Genomic DNA, 21,189 nt, shown 5'->3' on the forward strand with positions numbered 1-21,189 from the left:
AAAAAAACAAAAATCAGCAAATGTTGGGTCATGACGTCTGCGGTTACGATCAGGAATCAACTCTTTTGACAACAGTTTTCGATTGCATACGTTAGTTAGTACCACGAGTTTGGCTGTTGGATGATATACTTAACCCAATATTTGTATTTATATTTGTTAATTATTTAATAATTTCTTCAATAATTCAATGTCTCATTAGCAGTCTCTGCATTTGGGTCGAGGCATTGTAAACGTTCAAAGAAGTAACACCAAACTACCAAACGTTGCACCAACGTTGTTTTGAAGTGCGGTAAAGAAGTAAATAATAGATAACAGATTGTTCTATATTCCATATTTATATATCTAGGCATTTTGAATCTAATTCTATCGATTAGTGTTACATTTTTGATAAATTTCAGTCGAATATATGAATATATAATCTTGCGATCCTTGTTTGGGATCGGTTTTTGTTGATTATTGGCCGAATGTTCCTGACAACCTATGAAAAAATAAATAAAGAATTAAGAAGATAATAGTCAAAAATTGCCTTTTGTCTAACTATCCTTAAAATATTTGGCGCCTTCTATTACTTTCTCAAAAGTTAAGTCATTGTGGAAAAAACGGCCGAAATAAAATTCGATATGAAAGACAAATTTAAAACCGGAAACGAAGCCAACCTTACTGAAGAATCTGGAGATGACGGGGTAAAACATATTATTTTTAACTAAAAATTGTTTGTCTATTTTAAATAATCCAGCATTCAACGTAGTTGATATATCTACTAGGCCCGTTTGGGGACAGGATTTGTTTTTGTTGTCTGACCCGAACAGGACAGACAAAATAAATGTTTACTGATTAGAAGTATTGTAGGATGAGACTTCCAGCATCGGGAGCACCTCTACTACCGACAATACCTCCCGCAGTGCTACACCCACCAATAGGACACGGAAAGGTCGTGCTGGGAAAAAGAAATTAAGCAACGTCCCCAAAATACCAAAGCCCATTTATAAATATGTGTGAGATTTGCAATTTTTCTGTTTTGAAAATTTGACTCTTAAATTGTCAATTTTTAGGTGTAGCATTAAAGAAGACCATGGGCAGCCTCTTTTTGGTGCCCAATTTAATCATCATCTGAAGGAAGGACAACCGCTGGTTTTTGCTGCTGTTGGTAGTAACAGGGTTACAATTTATGAATGTCCTGAAGGAAATGGAATTAAACTTGTTCAGTGCTATGCAGATCCTGATGTGGGTTACAGTTGTGAAATATTTTGAGTTGACATTATATTTTTCTTTTCTGTAGCTAGATGAGAACTTTTATACATGTGCTTGGTCATACGAAGAAGATCTTGGCAAACCGCTTTTGGCTGTGGCAGGTTCTAGGGGTGTTGTTCGGATACTAAGCCCTGCTGCTATGAGTTGCATCCGACATTACATTGGTCATGGGCATGCCATAAATGAACTAAAATTTCACCCCAGAGATCCAAACTTATTGCTTTCTGTTTCAAAAGACCATTCATTGAGGTTATGGAATATTAAATCGGACGTTTGTATAGCCATTTTTGGTGGAGTAGAGGGACACAGGGATGAAGTACTCAGTGCGGACTTCGATCTAATGGGTAATCGAATTATGTCATGCGGTATGGACCATTCTCTTAAATTATGGAGATTAGACAAAGAATTGATGAAGGAGGCCGTAAGGCAGTCATATAATTGGAACTCGAATCGGAATTCTCGTCCTTTCGATACCCTGAAGGAACATTTTCCTGATTTTTCAACCAGAGATATCCATAGGTGGGTGACTTTTGCCTTGCTTCTTACTTTTGCATAAAAAATTGCTATTTTTTTTGAGTTTTAACTCTTTTAATTGTTCAAGGAACTATGTTGATTGCGTCAAATGGTTTGGTGACTTTTTGCTTAGCAAGTCATGCGAAAATTGTATAGTGTGTTGGAAACCGGGGCGTTTAGAGGATGAGCAGCTGCGAAAGGGCGAAACAACTTCCACCATAATTCATAGATTTGAATACAAAGAGTGCGAGATATGGTTTGTGAGGTTCGCTATGGATTTTTGGCAAAAGGTAGTGCTTCTAAGCCTCTGGGATATATTTTTATTTGTACCTAACAGCTTCTTAAACACATTTTAAACAACAACTTTCCGATGGGTTAACCACTATGGTAAAAATTGTGAAAGTATTGTGCAAATCAGCGAGTTCCACAGGAGTTCCATATGTAAAGGTTCAATTTATCCCATGTCGATGCGTTTGTTTTTAATCACTTAATCTAAGAGAGAATTGCACAGAAATTAGTTTTGAGAAATTTGTCTTTTTAGTATTGGAGTATGGATTTTCCTTATAGACCCACGTTATTATATGCGCAGTAGAAACAATGATACTTACAAAGTATCGATTATTATCATCAAAATTTAAAGAACCTTTTAAAACCAAAATTATTAAGCTCATTTCGCTTCAAAAAATTGCATCATGTCGAACATCAAAAAAATTAAATTACATACATTACAAAAATTTGACAGAATTTAGCCAGTTTAAACATTAATTAGTTATCAGCACAAAAAGTATTTTTAAGAGGTAGTTTTTCTTTATATATTTTTCTATATTTATTGCAGATTTTAGCTCTGGGAAATCAAACCGGTAAGGTTTTTGTATGGGACCTAGACGTGGTCGATCCTGCCCACACGAAATGCTATACTTTACAACATACTCGATGTACCACCGCGATACGTCAGACAACTTTAAGTCGCAATGCCAATATACTTTTGTATGTTTGCGATGATGGAACCATCTGGAGGTGGGATAAAATCGCTTAAATGAATACAATATGTATTTCTAAACGGTATACTGTCTATACTTTATTAGCGTCATTGTTTACAATAAATACTCTACACTTTGTAAAACTCATTTAAAAATTTGATTACCTCGTTCAGCATCAATGTCAGGTTTCGTCCTTTTTGAGATTCCCGGAAGGCAGCTTCTTGATGTCATGAATAATATAAACTTTGGGAATACTAGCTTTGGCAAATTTTGCATTGCCCTTGAGCTGTTCTGGCACATATAATTCAAACACTCTGTAGTACATCAACAAATTTTCTGTAAAATATTTTTTTAAGGATCTGTGTTAGATCAACTTACATTTACATACTGACAACATGTTCAGGTAAACAATAATCGTTCGCAATGCGTTCTGCTGTATAATTGTTAGGGTCCCCCTGATGTTTACCTAAGAACTGCAGGGCATTCCGCAAAGTAGTTTTTCCTTTTGGGATAATGTCAGGCTCCTTTATTCCAAACAAATTAGGCTCAGAGGGGGATCTGTCAGACGGCAACGGCCTGCTAGGATTTTGTGGCTGAATTATTGGAGGGGGCTAAAAGATATTGCTATTGTACTGGAAAGAGATGAGATTTTGTATGAACATTTACATCATCCGCCACAACGAAAACGTCCTTTAGTCGCTCATCCAAAAGTGCATTTTTCTTGAGACTCGCGTGATATACGTCTGAATATTCTAAAACCAGTATGTTATCCAACTGTGAAAGCATTCATGATGCCCATGATGATACCCTTAATAAGTCGCTCGATCTCGATTTGATCTCTGGTATGTTTGGGTGCCGGTTTTGGTTTCGGTTGAGATATTACTTTATGGGCTCTACTTTCTAAATTGAAATTTCTGAAGGGATGTTTTATCGAAGATAGCACCTTTCCCATTTTCCTTACTGTGGGGTTATGTCAGATTATTTTCTTTTTCTTCTTCTTCCTTACTTCCTAATGGCCATGCTTACTTGAGATCATTCGGCCAGCTTAGGAAAATTGGTAATACTATTCAAAATTCCTAAAAGATGCTGACATGTCCGTGGATCGGGTTTTCAAAATAAAACAGCTAAGTTAATCGGTAGTACTTTATAGCATAAAAATTCTTTATTCCACTAGGACCGCGCGAGTTATTCAACATGCCGGTTAGCCAGGGTTGTTAACACCTTCTTTATTTGTTCTTAACTTACAAAAAAGTACTTTGACCGATAGTAAAAAACAGCCTCCCCAGCTTTCACCTTGGGCTATCCGAGCCTATCCGGCCTTCAACCGGCGTAGTGGACAAAAACAGCAGGCCCGACACCGATTACACACTTTAAAACTTTCACTAAACACTTGGGAAACTAAATAACACATAATAGAGACCGATATCAAGGTTTTTGGGATGATTATGAAGGATGCTATCAGGAGCGAGCAGAGGTTAAACCGCTATGTGCAATGTTCACGACAGAATCCCTCAGATTTCCTTAAATTTAGGTTCTCCTTACATTCGGTTAACCAAGACTATAAGGAATATTCGTTGAAATTAAGTAGGTTCTTCTTTTCTATGGGATCAAAAAAAGCAGTGAGATTTCTTGGTTAATGGGTTACAAAATACAATCCTTGACGGATGTCGGCAATGGGCGAGTACCCTTAATTAATTTGCCCAAAAATACGTAAATTGTTAGAAATAAGCTGTTATTGGTCCTGAATTCTAATTCCAACTCATATCCAATTTATAGGTTCTGAGATCGGTTGAGTTTATTATCAAAAATGATCGAAATTACCTGTAATGATAGGCTTGGCAAAAAGGTTCGGGTAAAATGCAACCCAGATGATACGATAGGAGATCTGAAAAAACTAATAGCAGCGCAAACAGGGACAAGATGGGATAAAATCGTTTTAAAGAAATGGTACACCGTTTTCAAAGACCACATCCAACTCCAAGATTGTATCCTTTTCGTTGGTTTATTTTTCACTTTAATATAAAAAAAATCTATTTAAATTTCAGCATATTTGATAAGGGTGATACATTTTCTTAACTTTTATATACAGATGAAATTCATGATGGTATGAACATAGAACTGTACTACCAATGAGTAATCTTACAATATCCCGCAAGGAAAAATATTGATGTACTTTTAAACTATATTATCATTATTTAAGATAATTTTAAATAAATACTTTTGGAATAGGTAAGTAAAATTTATTCAACAAAGCCTTGTTTGGCAAGTTTAACGAAATAAATATAAACAAAACAATAACATTTGGCAAAAATATCACAAACACATTAAAATATTAAATAAACAGAATGGCGCTAGTTGCCACAAAAATATTAAAGCAAAATTCCGGCTCTAGTGTTTGGTAAATAAAAATTGGTGAAGATAGTATGAAAGTCATGTTGTATATGCCCCCAAACAAATGAGAATCATCTCGAATTGATAAATATGAAACTAAAATCATTATTGCGCTTCTAGTAAAACTCAACTCAATTGCCTTAATGGGGTCTTTTAAATAACCCTTCACTGTTTAGCCCGATTCTCTTTGTTGGTGATTGATTTGGTGATGGTACAAGAGTGGCCGACTTTATGATCCTCTCCTCTGATGTCCTCGGCTTGCTCGATAAAATTTCTCTGATATGTTGCACGATTAAATCGATGGCGACTAAAAGTAAACCATTTATTCATAATCATAAAATAAAATTTTCAAAAATGCAAATAAAAAACCAAGAATGCTATCATGCATTTATTATACTATCATAAAATTTTAACACTGATACACTGGTTTTGTTCTTGACTTAACTGATTTCAAAAATTGTATAAAAGTAAAAAACTATTAATATGTTAAATTGAATCAGTTGTGGACCATTAAATTACATCATATATGTAATACTGGCTTAAAATTGCAACTCTGATAAATGTAGAAAATTCTAATATCACAAACCCATAAATTCAATTATTAAAATTAAACTGTGTCAAAGACATTTTTGTTTTCTTGGGAGGTTTAACTTTTTGCCATTATCAGACAAAATCTAAAACCGTTAAAAATCGAAATATTAATTTTTAGCATAAACCAAGAGTAATTGTGTGCTAATTTCTGGTAGAATTTTATTTTGTTACATATGAAACTGGTTTATTTTTGACGGATTTTACATAACATAGTAAGATGAGATGATTTAGCAAAGAAGCAACCTAATTTTCAATTTATTGGAAAAATAATAATTCTTCAAATTTTAATTGTGGAAATAGGTAACAAATTTTGCATCAGAAAAGCAATTTGCTTGTTGAAGAAGCGAAAATAGTGATTACCTTGACCATTTGAGAGCACACAAGTTTGGTAATTATTTCAACTTAAAAAAAAAAATTATGGTTGAATATTTTTAAATTGTAATTTTTATACGCTTTAAATAAGGGAAATTATTTATGGAACGTATATTAAATATATCGTAGTTTCAATACTGAGATGTTTTCTACTTCTAATAGAAAAATTAATGTGTTTGGGAATGGATTGGTTAATCAACATTTTAAGAATTTTATGGTAACATTTTTACCATAAATTTTCTAACCGCCTAAAACCGCTAGTCCACACAGCCTAAAAAGAATCCCATAATTTTCAGTTGCAGATTATGTATCACAATTACATACAACACGCACATAATTAAATTTTATATTAACAATGCTCCCAGTCAAGGAAATCAATACCCGAAAATCAGTTTTCTAAGTGCTCATAAAATGGCAATTTCTTGATAAAGCCAATCGGGATCATATAATTAATAATAATCTTAACGTCCACTCTCCACCCTTTAAATTCCTTGTGGTGATGCCACAAAAAAGCAATATCCTTTCTTTCGGCCTTGCAAAATGTCCTTGATGTGGTGAACGATTAGGTCAATAGCCACTGCAAAAGATAAAACAAAATACATGAGTTGCCAGAACCTCACACCCCAAACATTATTACTAATAAATTTTTTTCAACCAATGGGAACAAGAAAGTATTATTTGAAAAATTTGCAAAAAGTTGAAGCCAATTTCTTCTTAAAAACTTAGACCTGAATAAAAGGAATCTACCATCATTCCCAACTATTAAAGGACACGCATATATTAATGCAATATCAGAAATTACTTCTGAATGAAGTGAATGATTTGTAGATCTTAACATGTGAATATTTATAGTACTTTTAAAATTAAAAATTACAATTGCAGTGGCTATTTGTCCCAATAGCCCACAAAATTAAATAAAGGAGAGAATTATAATAATTAACATTTAACTTACCATAGTTATCTGCGCCCCTGGGGATTATAACATCTGCAAACTTTTTAGTCTAAAACAAAAAATGGGTTAAATATGTTATATAACAATAAATATAGACTACTAACTGGTGAACAAAATTCCTCAAATGCAGGCTTCACAAAATTCATGTACTGGTTTAAAACTTGCTCCAGATCCCTTCCTCTCTCATTAATGTCCCTTGGAACTGAAACGGTATTGCATAAAATATATATTGCAAAAATGATTCACACACCTCTTCTTGCAAGTCTTGTGTCTGAATCAGTGTCGACAAATAACTTCATGTGAAACAGTTTCCTTACTTCTGGAAAATAGAATACCAATATTCCCTCAAATAGCACCACATCTGCTGGATATATTGTTAAAACTTGATCTTTGCTCCTAAAATTCAACATCAGACCTGTAACTCTTCCCCATCAATTACATTCTTACAATGAATGATTCCTATAGTCATAGGCCGAAATGTGTATGATTTTGCCAGCTAAAATATCGATTAGTGTATCTCTCATCAGTGCTTCATTAAAGGCATCAGGATGATCAAAATTAAACTGCCCCTTCTCGGCTTTGGCAATCTCTGTTGGAGTCAATTCTCTATAAAAACTATCCTGCGATAAACAAACGACCTGTCTTTGTTTATCATCAACAGCCACTTGACCTAGTTTCTCCATTATTCTCTTGCAGACTGTGCTCTACAATGGAAATACATTATTTAAATGGCTTTTATTTGCTAAATTTTCACCTTGCCACTGGCCGTACCCCCAGCTACGCCTATTAAAAAGGGGGTTTTCGTTTCAGTCCCGTTCATTTTTTGTGCGCCTGGAACTTTGGAATCGCTCATTGCGTAAATTAATCGATAATATAAGTTTTATTTTTATTTCCGAACTTTGAGGTTATGATGACAAACCACAGGCCGTCACGGAAGTGTTCTTGTGAACTAAAGGGTTAAGGGGCGGGTCTTAATACTAATAGTAACATGAGACACACGGGTGGGCATGGACGTCATTGTGATTATTAGTCTTTGACGCATTCCTGTTGGGTAAGACATTTCCGTTTTATTCCATTCATCATCTGTCAAAAGTTATTCGAATGCTAAAAAGCTTTTGCCCAAAAGATGAAAAAAAGAAGAAGGCTGTTCTTAAATTTGACAACGCATATGTGGAGCTTAGGTTGTTTTTGATTTTGGTTCTTTCGGTTCGTCCAAAAATTAAGTGATTGCGTGGAGGTTGTTCTCATTTTACAAAAATGAACATACAGAAGGAGTACATTTCCCAGGCCGAGGATATAGCGGATCAGGTAATTAACAATGGAAAAATAACTAGTTGATTCATTTTGTCATTCTCTCGGATTATTAAATAAATGAAACTTAAAATCGCTTGTCACACGTCAGCCTGATAATTTTTCTGGCCAACAATCCAACGGGTTTTTGAAACTTTCACATAATGAAAATTTGGGAAAGTTTATTTCTTAAAACAATAAATTTGAAATTGCCCGAACCATATGTTTTTTTTTATCTGAATTGGCATTTTTGTTGCAAATATCAGTATTATAGTATAATTTCTTTTAAAATCCCAACCTCAAAATACTTTGAAAACTTTCATTTTGGTTTTAGGTTCAAAGAAAATTGAAGCACATCTTGCCGACATTAGCAAGATTGTGTTTAATATCAACATTTTTTGAGGACGGTTTGAGAATGTGGGTACAATGGAACGAACAAAGGGAGTATATGGACATGTCTTGGGGATGTGGGAAGTTTTTGGCCACAGTCTTTGTTCTTATAAACCTTATTTTCCAATTGGGTGGCTGTGCAATGGTTATAGTTAGGTATAGAGTGAATATTGGGTGCAGCATTTTGTTTTTTATCGTCGTTTTACAGGTAAGAGCGAAAGAAAATATTTTCCTTGATACTATGCTTGTACAACACTTTTCAGACATTGGCATATAGCATCCTTTGGGATTTACAGTTTCTTTTGAGGAACTTAGCTTTAGTCGGAGCATTGCTCTTGGTTTTGGCAGAGAGTAGAGGAGAAGCAAAGAGTCTGTTTGCAGGGGTTCCCTCATTAGGAGACAACAAGCCCAAAAACTATTTACAATTTGCTGGAAGAGTGCTCCTTGCTTTTATGTTTGTCACATTGCTTAGGTTTGAATTTAGTTTCCTGCAGGTAAAAAAAATGGATTTTGACACCGTTGACTCTTAAAAAACTTGATTTGTTTTAGATCCTTCAAGATCTTTTGGGGTCTGCACTGATGGTGTTAGTAACAGTAGGATACAAGACAAAATTGTCAGCACTGATTTTAGTAGTTCTTTTGACATTGCTGAACTTCTACCACAATGCTTGGTGGACTGTGCCAGATTACAAACCTCTCCGAGACTTCCTCAAATATGACTTCTTTCAGGTATGTTTTTCTTAAATAATATGATTATACAATTTTAGATTGCAGGTTGTTTCTAATTCATATGTTGTTGAAAAAGTTGCTCATTTGTCTTTATTTAGAGACCTCAAAAATAATAACTACCAAATATTAATAAATTTGTTTCAATTACATCATTTTATTTAACTGTAACTTTGATTTAATTTTAAAGCATAGTTTCACAAAAAAAAATCCTCTAGGTCAAGTGTGAATTTTTAACTTTATTTGTGAACGTGAGACATTGAACAATTCTTTTAATAGTCATTTAAATATCAAGAGTATTTTATACCTATGAATAAATCGTGAATACTAATTTTTTCATATTAAATTGAACCTATTTTGGTCTGGAAAATGTCAGCTGCATATTAGAAAGTTGCGGAAAACCGATTTATATGTATAATTGGATCTTTGATTTGAATTCATTATTGGAACAGTTATCCTTTCTTTTAATTTAATTAACTAGCTTTTTGTGGCAAATATTTTTAAAATTGCATAACCCCAAGCAACACCAAGTAAACATTCCTAGCCAAGACTGTTTTCAGTTGACGTAGCTAAACTGTCAAAAATCTAAGAGCATATTAATGTGCGCGGCTGTCAAATAGTTCACAGTTAATTTTATTTGTGTTGTTTCAGACTTTATCAGTAATAGGAGGTCTCCTAATGATAGTTTATTTAGGCCCTGGTGGGGTATCGATGGATGAGCACAAAAAGAAGTGGTAACAGGGCATAATATATGGTGTCACAAAAATAGAATTAGTTATTTTCACGACTCCCACTTTTTTTTATGTCACATGACTGTTGTATTGTACTTTATTTATGAGATAGACTTTTTTATTGAAATTGGGTTATGTGGTCAGAGCGTGAGTGATAATAGCGGGTATCAGTTTTTTTGAATTGCTTAATGGTTATTTAAATTTTTTTGAGTACTTTTCATTGGGCTTTGATGCAAAAACTGGTACCCATTTGTTTTTATACATTCAAAACTGCAATGTTTAGATTTTATTTTACTTTTTTTGCAAATTGTATATATATTTTATGTAGATAAGTATAATGTTGCTGTTAAGATTGACCACCGAGATGTTTCTCAAGAATTAATCATGGAAAGGAGCATTTGACTCCCGAAATATGTCCTACCTATAAGCTCAAAATATTTATCTTCCATTTTTATGTTAAAATGCGCGAAGAGGAACTGTATCACACTGATTATTTGACAACTAATAAATACATATTTTTTGCTAGAAATACGGTTTGAAAACTTTGAATACCACCATAAAGTTTTATGAGAATGATATATTTGCTTGAAAAACAACTCGTAAACATAACTATTTTAACCTGGGTTAACCAACAAAAAAATCGAATACTAAACTACTACGCCCATCAAGCCAAAGATTTGGTATTACTCCATACGTTTGGTAAATAAGATTCAATTTTTGCAATAAAAACTTAATTTTCTACCTATTAAACGCGAATATGACAGTCTCATAAGGCTAAACGATTTGATCCCCCTATATCAATAATTCATAAAACTTGTCAGGGAGGGATTAAGCAACGTTAACATAATTTCTATATGACTATGTCACTATTCTCCAGTTTATCATTCCTGTTCGAATATGAGTATTCGTTAGCAGCAATAGAGCTATTAGATACGAGAGTGATAGTGGCCCTACTATGATAAAAACTGATGCGCCGCAGTGGGAAATAATATTTTCGTAGCGCGTCTGCCTCTATATTTTACCCACTAACCTGCAGCTTGTGCCATTTTCTTTCCAAACACCGATATCCACACCCTTAACTCTCTTCAGCCTGAAGATTTAATGGAATCTGGATGTATTTTGAGAAAATGCTGCTGCATCCAAACTTTTTGACGAATACCGCAAAGTTGTTGATTAAAATAAGATTTTTTTAATCTCGCGCATGCGTATGTTGAATGGACCTACTCCTAAAAATTTTATGGTTGCTTCATAAGTTTATGTATTATCAGCATACGCAGTTCCTCTATATTTCTAGTGGCTATATGTTAGCAACCCACAATAACGCACAACGCAATAAAGATCACGGAGAGTTAATTTAGATAAGTGTAGATTAACGACTTAAAATCTCGACGAGCTCGTTAATGGGCGAATGACCATGGCGGACGACCTGTACATAACAAAAGAAGATATATGACGAAATATGCATCAACGGAAATATTACACGAAGCCGGCGAAAAACAGATCTTAGTATTGAAATTAAATACATGGAAGTACAAAAAACCGCAATTATCAATCTACAAATAGACTAAGATCGAATTCAATTCACCAGAACATTCAGCTAGAAACATCATGAATTGTAACCAAGACGTGCACAAGTTTACCCATAAAGACTTGCTTCTAAGAAAATTAACGTACGCAGTAACGTGTAGTGTAGTGTCGCAAATAGTCATTTTGATTTTGTACATAGTTGCAGTGAATTCAAACATTTTTCATCCATGGGAATGGTTGATGTTGAGTGGGAAAACTCTTATTTCTTTCAGTACCTTAATTTTTTTAATACCTTTTTTGGCGATCATATTCGCACAAAGTATGATTTGCGCCAAAGACTATGTAATAAAGTCGTCGTACTGTTCAACGAGATTTCAGAAATTTGTTGTGACATTTTCGATGAGGAATTGGGTGCTTCTGTTGTTGCATATTATTGTTGGAGCCCTCCTAATATGGTTGATGTTGTCGATTTCGGGTGGCAGACACCAAAACTTAATTCAAGCTTGCAATGGGAACAGAGTATGTTTAAATGAAAGTTCTTTTTTTCTAATATCCAGCGGCTTGTGGACCGGATTATATTTTTTCATTAAAGTTTATATTGCAGAAAAAAACTTAACATTTCCAGTCATACAACAGAGAAAATTGTTACAATTCACCTCCCAATTGAGGTTGCTCCTGAGAGAGTCAATTTTATTATCGTTTTGGCCTGCTTTATATTTTTCTATTTTATATTACATTAGAGGTGAAGAATTCAGCTCAGGATTCCGACACTTGTTTAATTTTTTTCCTTCACAAGAACACCCAGCGGCCTATATCTATGTTGAATTGTGGTACTTTAGTGCCTTATACTACTTTACTATGAACTTGATGAGATTCTTCTTCAATTTGTTTTTAACAGAGCCTGTGGAATTCCCACTGTTGAAAGAGCAGTCAGGTAGTTTAACTCTTCAAGAGAGCATTGTAAATTTCGATTTGCCGATAGTACAAAATCTGGCATGTCTTGATTTACACTTACTGGCCGAATTTTCATCTACAAGAAGGCAGGTTTTCTTTACTCTATCTCAACCAGGTGGACATCCCCACAATTGGAACTCCTTGTTAGAGAATATATTAAAATTGATTGCGGAATATACGGAATTGTTGAACAAGGCATTTGATGTTCCAGAAATGGCAGGGATTAAGTCTCCAACCGTTCCCACGCCAATGGCCCCCTCTGATCGATTCAGAAATCTTAGAAACATGGCATTAATCAATTCACAAGATTATGATTTTATCTCTGTAACCAAATCACCCGTGCGAGTTGCATTTCCTGAGCCCCTCATTGGAAAAATTGCTCAGAAATTGAACAGCATATGGAGTATAATCAAAACTATCTTGAGGATTAACTTTTTATTTGGAGAGCTGCCGCAGGCGAATATTAGAAGATGTCTTGCAAACGGACAGATAATAATTTGGTGTAGCCAAGGAATTGCAGACATAGTGAGCGCTTCGATTGCGGAGGATCGTTATGGGATTGTGCAAAAAGATTTGCCCATAATTATCACAAGCCTGGTGGGCCTGAAGCAGAGCTTGGATAAATTAAACAAGGTGCCAGCGTTGGCAAGAAAAGTGGCGGGCTATGATGATTTCAATTGCAAAATGAAGGGGGCAGTTACAGCGGCCGTGAAACGGAGTTTGTTCAATATCTGCCGAACCTTTGGGAATTACCTTCAGGACATGTCTTTGCCTAAAGACGTTTTACAGTACTTGCAGTTTCATATTGTATGTAAAAGCTGATTTAGTATAATAAACGCTTTACTCGATCGCAGCTTTATTTTTTAAAAAGTTAACAACCTTTTTGGCTAAATTTCTGTACAAATTACTTTCTAAACTATTTCCATTTAAAACTATAGGAAGTCCGTTACCAACGCCTTCGGAAACGACTTTGTTTAAGGGAAAACTTTCTAATATCTCCGTGTTTATAGCTTTGGAAAATTGCTTAGTACCATTTCCGAAAACTTTGATGTCACTGGAGCAAGTCGGGCAAGTTATGTGGCTCATATTTTCGACTATCCCAATTATTGGGATATTCAACTTATCATACATACCAGCCCCTCGCTTTGCTACTTGAAGAGCTGCCGTTTGAGGAGTAGTTACCAACACAACACCTAACAAAGGTTTGTGTTTAAAAAATTATTTTAAACATTTTTTTTTCAAAGTTACCAGAAATCGGTAAATTCTGTACCAAACTTAAATGTGTATCTCCAGTCCCGGGTGGAGTATCTACAATAAGCCAATCGATATCACCCCAATCGACTTGTCTTATAAGTTTTTCGAGTGCTTGCATAACCATTAGACCTCTCCATAATACTGGAGTTGCTCCTTCAATCAAAAAACCCATTGACATGCTAAAACATTAACAATGACTAATATTCATATTTTGGCTAACAAATAAACAGTGCCATTTTACTCCATAGTTTACTAGGGGCACCATGAGGTTTTTTTCTGTTAAAAATGGTGTATCATGCAGATTCATCATAAGTGGAATACTGGGACCAAAGATATCGGCATCCAGAAGACCGACATTTTTGTTAGGATACACTAACTTCAAAGCCGTTGAAAGATTTACTGAAATTAATAAAATTCTTGAGGGACAATGACATTATTAGCACACAATGAAAAACCTGCGGTTGTAGATTTTCCTACCCCACCTTTTCCAGAGGATATGAGAACAATTTGCTTTACTCCTATGATAGGTTTTTTATGGGGTAGACCTCTAGACATCAAATCTTTTTGATGGGATTTTAGACCTTCTGTATAACATTTTGCTAATACTTTACGGACAGTATGTGAAACTAATACATTTCCGAAAACTTTATTAATTAACATGATTCCTCGATGTTAAATAATCTCAAATAATTAGAACATTTTCAATCCATTTTTTTTTAATAAAATACTTTCGGGCTAAACAATATTGAAACTTGCACCTAGAGCACGAAAAAGCATAGAACACGAAAACGTTTGCTCCAAATTAATATTGAAACTTTTGCCCAAAGCAGGAAAGAAGCATGAAAACGAAAACGTCGTCACATGCTCAATTATGTTTCACCCACACGGATTTACTGTGAAAACCTAACAAGAAGTAAATTGGAAATTATTGACAGAAATAGCAAATTACCGAGAGTCCCTGGTCTCATTCAGCGGACATAGCAAAGCGCTCCCGATACGTAACGGTAACGATTGGTAAAGTGTATGTAGAGGTCATGGTGTCTATTTTTATTGTGGGTGTTGTTAAGGTATATCTTAGTGTTCGTGTGTAGTGCTGCTGATTTAACATGTGGTAATAAAATGGAAACGTCTTTGTACTGTAGTGCCTACTACATCAGAAATTAGTTTTGGTTTTTATTCAAAATGAAATGAGGGAGGATAATTTGATCAAATGGCTGTGAAATTAGCATTACCAATTCGACTGTTTCAGGACATCTACCACGTTTTGGAGCGGCGAGACATTTGGTATTGATAAATTATGATTTTGTATCTTAGAGTTAACTTGGCAATATCTTTTTTGTATTCTGTGGCTTTTGGTTATGGTCTGTGCTTGTTTGACCAAAAAAAAGAACAACGTACAATAGAACAGTGGTGATAATAATAATGATAATGATAATCATTAAAAACCTATTGGAACATTTACTAGAAAGCAAAGTTACATTCTCTCATTTCCAGACAGGATTTCGAAGAGGGGTATTTGGTATTTGGTATTGGTATTAAAGGGGGGCGCCTTCGCGGGCGTCCAAGCACTTATGCCACCAGATGGGCCCGTTGTGCCCCAGGCCGCTCTAGAGGGCGTCTAGAGTGCTGCCCCTCCTATAGAAGGTCATCAACTCCTTTAGCCCAATACCGTGCACTGAGTCCGGATCGATCAGGGCCGTTCCGAAGACTCCCAGTCTTGCCCATGTCAAGGCAGGGCACTCGGTGAGCAGATGATACGGGGTCTCCTCCCCTTCCATGCACCACCTACACTCCGAGTCGTCTCTAATGCCTAGCAAGCAAAGATGCCTCCTAAGCCTGCAATGTCTTGTGTAGGCCCCTGTCAGTGCTCTACACTCCCTTCTGGTCAGTCTAAGCAGCTCCCTGGTCCGAGGGAAGGCGGGCCCATCCATGGCCCATCCATCATAAGCCTCGTCTGCCTCTCCAGCCCCCCGCGGCCCGGTCTCTCGCACAGGCTTCGAGAGCTCCCCGCCTCACAGACGGGGCGATCCTCAAGCGGGGCTCTGGCCCTACGCGAGGAGCCCTCTCTGGCTAAGGCGTCCGCTGCCTCATTGCCCCGGATACCGGTGTGACCCGGGACCCAGACCAACGTGATCTTCTTCTCCTCAGCCATTCTCCTCAGTACCCCTTTGCACTCCTTTATCAACAAGGAGCGCGTACGCACTGACTTCAGCGCCATAAGTGGAGCCCTACTATCCGAGCAGAAGAAGACCCTCCTTGTTCCGTGGTTGAGCCGAAGCACCTCTCTGGACGTCATCAATAAAGCGAAAATTTCCGCCTGAAACACAGTGCAGTACTGACCCAGAGGGACCGACAAGCTCGATCCCGTTGTCTCGCAGTACGCTCCAGCTCCGGCCAGATCTTTCATTCTGGACCCGTCCATGTACCAGACAAGTCCATCCCAGGAGCCGACTCTGCCCTCTCTCCATTCTTCCCTTGATGGGAAGAGAAAGGTTAATTTGTCAAAGAAGGTCATCTCGGGGATCATGACATCACTCGGCATGCCCATGACCCTGCGATCCCCGCGACAGCCGTCTAAAATGTCGTATGGACCCCGTTTGAAGGTTCCCTCCGTCCAGAGCCCGCAACTCGCCAGCCTCACAGCTGTCCTGGCCGTCTCCATCTGCACCCGATCCGCCAGAGAGGGCGACCCCACTAGAGCCTCTAGGGCCCTCGTGGGCGCCGTTCTCATGGCGCCCGTTATGCAGAGGCAAGCAAATCTCTGCAGTTTGTCAAGAACTAGCCTTGCTCCCGCTCTTTTGGTCCCCGGCCACCATGCCACTGCCGCATGCGTGAGCATAGGCACCACCATGGTACCGTAGATCCACTGCATGATCTTCAGCCCCAGGCCCCAAGTGCCCCCTACCGCTCTCCGGCACGCCCACAGAGCTCCAAAGGCCGACCCGGTCCTTGATCTTATATGTTCCTGGAAGGTCAACTTGGAGTCCAACCATACCCCCAAGTACTTGACACTTCCGCTTGCAGAAAGAGGTACCCCATCTATCGAAATGTTGAGGTTGCACTCCATCTTCCTTTTTCTGGTGAAGATGACCATCTCCACCTTGCCAGGATTGACAGCCAACTTGCTGTCCAGGCACCATTCTGAGAATCTTACCAATGCCCTGTTCAGGAGCCCCTGCATCCTCCGCACGCCCGTCCCCTGTGTCATTATCACAAGGTCGTCTGCATATGCGTGAGCATAGACCCCGTGTTCTTCCCTCAGAATATGCAATATCTCGTTCACCACTAGGCACCACAGGAACGGGGACAAGACCCCACCCTGTGGACAACCCCGTGATGAATCGATGGAGCCCTGCTCCCCACCCAGTTTTGCCTCGACCCTCCGGTCGGTTAGCATGGAGCGGATCCACCTTACCATGGCCATCCCCACTCCAGTACGCTCCACCGTCCTCCAGATCGAATACAGGGCCGTGTTATTGAAGGCTCCTTCGATGTCAGCGAACACGCACACCGACAGCCGTCCCGAGCCCATACCCTTCTCCAACCTGGTGAAGAGCTGAGCCCACAGACCCGCCACTTCGGTACGCCTGCTGAGCTGGCTCTAAAGGGGCCTCTAGCTTCACCCAGTCCCTCAGGTACCGGTCCACCAGTCTCTCCAGAGTCTTCATAATGAAGCTGGTGAGGCAAACATGCCGGTACGACTTCGGATCCGTGTAGTCATTCTTCCCTACATTGGGAATGAACACTACTCTGCTGTGTCTCCACAGCTTGGGCACGTACCCCCTAGCAATGGAGGCTCGGGACAGGTCCCTCAGCGGGCTGGTCAGGAGACCTCCGTCCCTTTGCAGCAGAGCCGGAAATACTCCATCTCCGCCCGCCGACTTGAAGGGGGCCAAAGCTGTCAATAGTCCACCTCAGCCTACTATGGGTAACCACCCTCCTTGCCGTGGTGTAGTCGAATCCAAGACGACCCCCGGCTTCAATATATCCCCCTGTGTCCGGATCAGCGGACCCTGGGAAGTGCGTGGTCAGCAATTGTTGTAGTGCGTCCGCTGGTCCCGCTTTGTAGCCACCGCCGGTCCTGCGGACTACTCCCAGTCTTCCCGCAGGGTCACTTCTGAGTACCCTAAGGTGATTAGCCGCGTCCGGGGCATTCATTACTCCGTCGCAGTAGCCCCTCCAGGCCTTCCTCTGTGATGCCCGTAGTTCTTTTTGTACTGTCTGCAGACCTCCCTATAGAGATCTCAGTCCGCACCTTGGCTGCTGTTCCTCGCTGTATTGAACAGCCTCCGCACTCTCCTCCTGGGACGCTCCAGGGAAGAGCTCCAACAAAGGGGTCCTCCCCGCCCTATGCTCCTCTTCTCGAAAGCCCGTATCATAGCGGAGCTGACTCGGTCGGCGGCCTCGTCAATCTCCTCCAAGGTCCGGTGTTTTTTTGGTAAACCAAGCGAGCTCCTCCCTATAGAGTTCCCAGTTTGTTACCCGGGGGTTCCTAACTCTAACGGATTCCCGAACACCCATCTCCAACCCAAAGGTGATGTATCTATGGTTCGACATAGAGTCCTCCCCACAGACACACTACCCAGTTATTTCCGGGAGCAGAGCCCTGGTACAAAGTGTTAAGTCTATAACCGAGCTCCGACCCGTCATGAAAAACGTGGGTTCTACCTCCCTGTTGGCTACCTGCAGCCCTTCTATTAGTTGCCGCGCTGCCCCACAAAACGTGGTGAGCATTGCTGTCGCAGCCAATCAAAAGAGGAAGAGTAGCCTCCTCACAGTATGAGACCAAGTCACTGATCTCCTGCTGAGGACATCTGCGGTCGCCTGGAAAGTACGCAGAGGCGACTACTACCTCCCTCACGCCGTCCCGAGTGGGGGATCTGACTAGAATTGGAACCAGGTCCCTGGACGCCTTGTCCCTTAGGCCTCCAGCCCCATGCTTAGTATACAGGCCATGGGACCGCCCTCTAAGGAGTCGACACCATGCAGCAGCATCGATCCTCCCAGAGATAAGCCCCTAACCCTTGATTTTACAATCCAGCCTGGGCTCTTAAATCAGTACAATGGATGTACCGCCCTCCGAAATTTTCCTGCATAAGTGGGCCGTTGTAGCCCTGCATCTGATGGGATCCCCCGGTCAACCTCCATCCGAGATTCCTCCTCGGTTCTCCCTTCTTCGGAGGGCCCTACGGAGGTCTCCTCCACAGAAGCCGTGGGCGCCGCCTCTCCGACAGGCCCTTCAACCTCCATGAACGAGCCCTCTTCGTGTGAGCCCCCCGCCGCCTCCTCATCACTGCGGCCTCGGCGCCGCCAGATTCACTTTAACGTGAGTCGCCAGGCAGAAGAGAAGTGAGCCCTTAGCCATGATGGCGCTTGCCGATTTCTCGTCGACGCTCACCATCAACCTTGTGCCCCTTGCATCCTCCGTCCTCTGCTAGACCCTCCAGGCACGGCAATCTAGGCCATTCTGAGCTGCCAGGCAGCGGACTAGTGCCTCGTTCGAGACACCCGCCCCCAGGCCCGGAATCCAGATCGCCACCCTTCTAAGTCTCAATCCTTCCGGATCGACCTCCACCAGGTTTGCTAGCCCCCAGGGCCTGACGTTGATCAACTCTTTGCGAACCCACTCCCTGGTTTCTTCATCCATCATCTCGATCAGGATGTGGCTCCTCCACAGCCTAACCGAGCGTATCCGGGGAGGGGTGTTTTGCCCCCCCCCCCCCTGCATGATATACATGCTTACGCTGAGGATAAGAGACCCTATGAACCGCAGTAAGTCCTCAGTTTCCTGTCCTCGGAGACCCATCACCAGTTCATTCCGCCGCTTGCTCATAGGACCGCTCCCCTCCACCTTTCCCGGGCCCAGCTTTCGCCGGGCCGCGTGTCGGCCACCGACCCCCGGCAGGTGCCCCAACCTGGGTGGTCTCTCCCATTTTCCTTTTCCGCTTCCCGCCTGTCGTTTCCGGTGTGCCCCCTATGGAGCCCTCCATTGACGGCGTGGCAGGATTCCTGGGCGCCGGAAGAGACCCTGTCCGCGGTTCCGACACCGTCACCGCGAGTAGTCTCTTACTCTTCGCCCTCCTCTTTTCCGCCCCACTCCTATGTCTGGGGCGGTGTGTCGTCGAGGTGGTGTTCCCGGTTTGTACCGAGCCCTCCACCCCGCTCGCGACCTGGAGATCCTGTTCAGATCGCCCTTGGAGGGGACCTTCCTGGTTACGCCCCTGCTTGCTGGAGCCCCCCTGGGGCCCCTTCTCATTCTCTTTCACAAGTTTTATTTCTGGTTCCATAAAGGTCCCACAACTAGCTAGGGAAAAAAACGGTCCACCTCTGCAGAGCACCGCATGCAGAGGTAAGGCTTCCTTCCCCGAGGTGCGCCCGGCGCCTCAGGGTTGGGATCGGTAGGGACTGAACTTCTATCCAGTTATGCACCCCCTAGGCCCGACCTCCCACCGTAGGATTTAGGATTTTTATTGAGGTTTACTCCTCTTGGTCCAAGTGGCGAAGCTCAGACCCCCCGCGTCGCGTGCTCACTCGTCGAGTCGGCACCCGACGCCTGGTTTATCAACCGACTACAAGCCAGTTGGCACCGTCATACCCTGTCCAAGCCCTTAGCCACGACACGACAGCTGGGCAGAGGGGTAAGTATAAATCATAACCTAGCGTTGATTACTGCACATATCAATCTAGCTTTTGCCCGCAATTCATGGTTAGCAGCAGTTTTCCTAGATATAAAATCTGCCTTTGACACAATTAATATCCATAAACTATATAATAAACTCAACGATCTTAATATGCCGGTAAGACTTTCCAACCTTATCTTTAAAATTCTAAAAAATAGATCCTTATTCTCCAAGAATAATGAGGGCTCCCTAATTGGAACAAATATTAACTACTTCAGGCCTCCCACAGGGGTCCCCCCTAAGTACAGTTCTTTTTAACATTTATACTTTTGTTGGGGTTTTCTCACTTCCTTGGTTGTTGAAATAACACCCACGTGAACTTCTCATGCTTTTACTGATTTTCAAAAGGAACAGAGATAGACTTCTACACTACCAATTTAAATAAAAATTACATGTGGTCAATCCCCCCGTTTTGCGACCTAATTCTCTAACAGTTTATTCGCCACTATCCACGCGGTTTTTCACTCTTCCCTTTTTCATGGTGTCGTGCGGCGTTGTCACTATTGGCTCACATTCCAAGTACATAAAAACTGAACATAATTCACCCCCTTGAAAGGCTAGGCTTTGCTTTCAAAATATTATACAAA

General features: G+C 40.3%; 7 protein-coding genes across 9 annotated transcripts; 4 read left to right on the top strand and 3 right to left on the bottom strand.

Moving 5' to 3' along the window:
- The first annotated feature begins 96 nt into the window (after positions 1-96).
- LOC132701913 (polycomb protein eed-B) lies at positions 97-2,823 on the top strand. Of its 2 annotated transcripts, XM_060670215.1 has the most exons (6): positions 97-683; positions 850-995; positions 1,053-1,224; positions 1,280-1,770; positions 1,853-2,054; positions 2,600-2,823. In XM_060670215.1, exons 1-6 carry the CDS (start codon positions 621-623, stop codon positions 2,798-2,800), a joined length of 1,275 nt encoding a protein of 424 aa, XP_060526198.1. In that variant the 5' UTR covers positions 97-620; the 3' UTR covers positions 2,801-2,823. The 2 variants fall into 2 exon arrangements, with proteins under 2 accessions (XP_060526198.1, XP_060526199.1); XM_060670216.1 differs by lacking the exon at positions 97-683 and having other exon boundaries at positions 867-993.
- Positions 2,815-3,711, bottom strand: LOC132701915 (protein NDUFAF4 homolog). Its single transcript, XM_060670217.1, has 4 exons — positions 3,552-3,711; positions 3,411-3,496; positions 3,133-3,355; positions 2,815-3,080 (listed from the first exon to the last, which is right to left on the bottom strand). Exons 1-4 carry the CDS (start codon positions 3,694-3,696, stop codon positions 2,926-2,928), a joined length of 609 nt encoding a protein of 202 aa, XP_060526200.1. The 5' UTR covers positions 3,697-3,711; the 3' UTR covers positions 2,815-2,925.
- A 768-nt stretch (positions 3,712-4,479) lies between these two features.
- Positions 4,480-4,973, top strand: LOC132702244 (ubiquitin-like protein 5). Its single transcript, XM_060670775.1, has 2 exons — positions 4,480-4,729; positions 4,834-4,973. Exons 1-2 carry the CDS (start codon positions 4,552-4,554, stop codon positions 4,875-4,877), a joined length of 222 nt encoding a protein of 73 aa, XP_060526758.1. The 5' UTR covers positions 4,480-4,551; the 3' UTR covers positions 4,878-4,973.
- Positions 4,974-5,254: 281 nt separating this feature from the next.
- LOC132702242 (uridine-cytidine kinase) lies at positions 5,255-8,047 on the bottom strand. 2 transcript variants are annotated; one of them, XM_060670772.1, is made up of 6 exons: positions 7,805-8,047; positions 7,498-7,754; positions 7,301-7,446; positions 7,155-7,252; positions 7,051-7,099; positions 5,255-5,442 (listed from the first exon to the last, which is right to left on the bottom strand). In XM_060670772.1, exons 1-6 carry the CDS (start codon positions 7,901-7,903, stop codon positions 5,276-5,278), a joined length of 816 nt encoding a protein of 271 aa, XP_060526755.1. In that variant the 5' UTR covers positions 7,904-8,047; the 3' UTR covers positions 5,255-5,275. The 2 variants fall into 2 exon arrangements, with proteins under 2 accessions (XP_060526755.1, XP_060526756.1); XM_060670773.1 differs by lacking the exon at positions 5,255-5,442 and adding an exon at positions 5,492-6,675.
- Positions 8,048-8,175: 128 nt separating this feature from the next.
- Positions 8,176-10,716, top strand: LOC132702243 (surfeit locus protein 4 homolog). The gene is made up of 5 exons (XM_060670774.1): positions 8,176-8,358; positions 8,675-8,938; positions 8,994-9,224; positions 9,280-9,459; positions 10,108-10,716. The coding sequence occupies exons 1-5, from the start codon at positions 8,308-8,310 to the stop codon at positions 10,192-10,194; spliced, it is 813 nt and encodes a 270-aa protein (XP_060526757.1). The 5' UTR covers positions 8,176-8,307; the 3' UTR covers positions 10,195-10,716.
- A 927-nt stretch (positions 10,717-11,643) lies between these two features.
- LOC132702413 (nucleoporin NDC1) lies at positions 11,644-13,490 on the top strand. Its single transcript, XM_060671003.1, has one exon. It carries the CDS (start codon positions 11,796-11,798, stop codon positions 13,488-13,490), a length of 1,695 nt encoding a protein of 564 aa, XP_060526986.1. The 5' UTR covers positions 11,644-11,795.
- An 18-nt stretch (positions 13,491-13,508) lies between these two features.
- Positions 13,509-14,784, bottom strand: LOC132702414 (iron-sulfur protein NUBPL). Its single transcript, XM_060671004.1, has 4 exons — positions 14,378-14,784; positions 14,156-14,321; positions 13,917-14,101; positions 13,509-13,861 (listed from the first exon to the last, which is right to left on the bottom strand). Exons 1-4 carry the CDS (start codon positions 14,580-14,582, stop codon positions 13,509-13,511), a joined length of 909 nt encoding a protein of 302 aa, XP_060526987.1. The 5' UTR covers positions 14,583-14,784.
- Positions 14,785-21,189: the final 6,405 nt, after the last annotated feature.

The sequence above is a fragment of the Cylas formicarius genome, unplaced genomic scaffold (genome assembly GCF_029955315.1).
Source record: "Cylas formicarius isolate icCylForm1 unplaced genomic scaffold, icCylForm1.1 PGA_scaffold_5__7_contigs__length_24384050, whole genome shotgun sequence".
Taxonomy (NCBI): Eukaryota; Metazoa; Arthropoda; class Insecta; order Coleoptera; family Brentidae; genus Cylas; species Cylas formicarius.